The following is a 3,167-nucleotide window of genomic DNA, read 5'->3' as shown; positions in this document are numbered from 1 at the left end:
TCCTGGGTGCCTGGTGGGCTCTTCCCGAGCCTGGCCGATGGCAGCTATGAGCTATGTCACCCCTTCCCCGGCTGTAAAAAGGGGCTGCCTGGGGGGGGTGATGGAGCTGGAGAGCCTCCGGTGCTGTGAATAAAGTGGTGACTTTGTCCTGGGCGCAGGGCAGCGTGGTGTAGGGAGCAGGAGGAGGATGGGGAGAAGCCGTGGGGTTTGCAGGGTTTGGGGACCAGAGATGGAGGCTGGGGGCGGTGCTGGCCCCCCGCCGGCACCGGCTGCGACCTTGTCTGCATCGCCCTGGGGCAGCATCAGCCCGGGCGACGTGGCAGCTCCGCAGGGAAACAGGACAACGGGGTAAAATGTGACGAGGGAAATGGGATCGCTCTGAAAATGCAGCAGGGTTGGTGAAGGAGCCCTCCTGAGTGGGGCTGCCGGGGGGAACGGGGTGCGGCCCCCCACCACAGCACCGACGCACCCTCCGAGTAACGAGATCCAGTTTTTTGAGTGCTCTCTTCAACAAGGAAAATATAAAAAAAAAACCAAACCCAGTTCAGGTCTCTAGACATGAAATATTTAAATAAGGTTTCTTTATAAGAAGCTGATTGTCCTCTGTGTAGTAGAGCAGGACCATGGTTTAAGGCAGCTTTTAAGGTTCACAGCAGGTAGACTCCCCAGCCACCCCAAATCCACACCAAAGGAACTGCGCAGAGCTGGCACAGGGGTCTGGGCTGTCCCTCGCCTGCATCAAAGCAGCTTTGGGGAGAACTGGGACAAGCCGTTGGCTCCAAACCCAGAACTGATGGACCTAAGAGGTCCCTCGAGAGGCGGGAAGCGGGGAGGTCCCAGCCCAAGCGGTAGCTGCTGGTGGATATAACAAATGCAGATGCTTAAAGCTCAACAGCCTGCCCCAATCTGCTCCGTTGGGTTTCTCCCCACCTTATCTTCTCTGCCAGAGCAGCAATCTTTGGTTCAGGTCAGCCCAGGCTTTGGGAGGAGGAAACCCGGCTGCAATTAATTGCAAGCAGCACGAGATAGGTAAATGAAGCAGCTCTCTGCCAGCCCAACCTCGCTGGCTTGGCCTCGGCCTGCCAGGGAGAGGGGGTGACTAAAGCGAAAATAAATAGAAAAGGGGTCTCAGGGCTTCCCAGCCCGGTCCCACACCACGGCGGTTCGACCCCACCATCGACCACCTCTTCGTTAGGGAGGGCAACACGTGTCTGGGGCCAGGTCCTAATCCTAGACGTGGCCAATTAAAGGAGGAAAAGAGGAGGTCAGGCAAACCGAGGAGCATTTGCTGCTGCCCCTCCCAATTCCTTCCCTTTATACCCCCATGGAGGTGCCCGGGCTCTGCCTCTCCTCCCTCCCCACCCCAGCCAGGCCACAGGTCCCACCCAGGCCACCTAAACGTCACCGTGCCACCTCTCCCTGATATTGCTGAGTGTAAGGAAAAGTCCTTCGGGGTTGGCTGGCTGCTGCTGCTCACCACGAGCAGCATCGCAGCATCATTCAGTACCTGTGTCACCGTCCCAGCGTGGGACATGGACACCAACAGCCATCCCACGGGACAGAGAAAGTGCTGGCTTTTGACCTGTTCTTGCTCGGCCCTGGCCGAGCGGCGACTACTGGATCACGCAGGAGAGATTTTCTCCGAAACAACAGGGGCAAGAAGAGGAGGCGATGGGTTTCGGGGGGATGAGATCCAGATCTTCGTCATCGGGGACCTCGTCGAGGTGATACCCATCCTGCAGCAGCTGCCGGCTCAGGTCCTGGTTCACCTGCTGGAGCGGGGAAAAAGGAGGCAGAACTGGTTAAAATTAGTCCCAGTTTAGTCAAAATTTAGGTCCCAGGGCTTGCAAAGGGTGGGGTTGCGAGCAAAGAAGGGCATCGCATCCTCCCTCCAGTGCCTTTGCGTGGGGAGAAGCAGCACAACCACAGCAGAGAAGATGAAAGCAAAAGACCAAAGAGCTTTTCCTGGGCTGCAACGCCCCGACACACACCCCGTGCACCCCAAAACACCCTGCGGGCTGCGACACCCTTGTATAATGGAGCTCTTCAGCTGCCCCGCTGCAGGGTCTGGGGGTAGACGATGCTTTAGGTGCAAAGGGTAAAGCAGAGAGAGCCGGCTGGGGCTTGCAAAAGAGAGATTTATACATGGCTTAAATATATTGCGCAGCAGAGGCAGCAGTTTGCAAAGCAGAACTCTGCGGGATGGACACGCACAAACACACCCCGCGGGGTGACGCTTCATTTCAGCCCCTGCACAGACCCCGAGGTGTAACAGGGACGAGGGAACGCGCGGGGACCGTGCCGTCGGGGTCAAACCCCTGGACTTGCCTCGGCAGAGGAGTAGCCCGAGGAACATCTGGATCCCAGCTCCCCGTCACTAAGAGAAGAAGGAAACGGTCAGAGCCAGCTGGGAAGCAGCGTCTTTGTTTGGGATACAGACAAGGGAATCTCAGGGGGAGGAAAAAGGGAGCTGGCAGCGTAACCCCAAGAGATTTGTTAAATTTGGGACAACAGGAGTGTTTTGCTGCTGAGAAGTGCCCAGTGCAATTGAGGATGCTCTACAAGTGATAAGGAAAATCAATCCCCAAAAAAAGCCAGCTCTGAGCCTGCAACACTCCCCCACCCAAAATCCTGGGATATTCACCCAGTCCCCACCTGTCCGAATCGAGGGAGACCAGGTTTTCATCCGCGGTCTGGCTGAGCGCCGTGTAGCCCTTGTTAAACCTCACCGACCTGCCGGAAAGCAGAGGAACGAGCCCGTAAGATATTTTGGTGTGGAAATGCAGCCACAGAGCTGACGGACTGAGGAGCCACGGCAGGAATCCCGGCCCTGAACGTCCCTTCCCACCCAGGCATTGTCCAGAGCCGTCACCAGCTAAGAATAAACTCCATCTAAGCACCTAGGCCACCCGATGAAATCCTTAACACCAAACCATCCCCAAAACAAAGAGAAGGAGGAGCATGGCCCCTGCTAGAGCAACTCCTAACTTTTGCAGGAAAAGTGCTATCTTTTATTATATTGGAGGCTTGCTGGCCTCAACAGAGCCAGCAGACTAAAGTCCCAAACTCATTTTTTAATCCTCCGAGTTTCCCAGTCTCCCCAAGAAATGTGAAAAACGGGAACAGCCCTTCTAGCCGCCGGCTTCGGCTGGTGCGGCGCGGGTCCC

At 56.6% G+C, this 3,167-nt stretch overlaps 1 protein-coding gene across 1 annotated transcript in view; it reads right to left on the bottom strand.

The window, feature by feature from the left end:
• Positions 1-1,613: 1,613 nt before the first annotated feature.
• FAM219B (family with sequence similarity 219, member B) overlaps positions 1,614-3,167 on the bottom strand; it is a gene marked incomplete at its 5' end in the record, with an annotated part of 1,986 nt that continues 432 nt past the window's right edge. The window contains 3 exons of the mRNA XM_009577176.1: positions 1,614-1,772; positions 2,329-2,377; positions 2,656-2,794. Of these exons, the coding sequence (XP_009575471.1) occupies positions 1,614-1,772; positions 2,329-2,377; positions 2,656-2,794 (347 nt within the window). The remainder of the gene's footprint in view (positions 1,773-2,328; positions 2,378-2,655; positions 2,795-3,167) is intronic.

The sequence above is a fragment of the Fulmarus glacialis genome, unplaced genomic scaffold, assembly GCF_000690835.1.
Source record: "Fulmarus glacialis isolate BGI_N327 unplaced genomic scaffold, ASM69083v1 scaffold34144, whole genome shotgun sequence".
NCBI classification, from domain to species: Eukaryota; Metazoa; Chordata; class Aves; order Procellariiformes; family Procellariidae; genus Fulmarus; species Fulmarus glacialis.
This window is presented reverse-complemented; position numbering and strand designations above follow the sequence as displayed.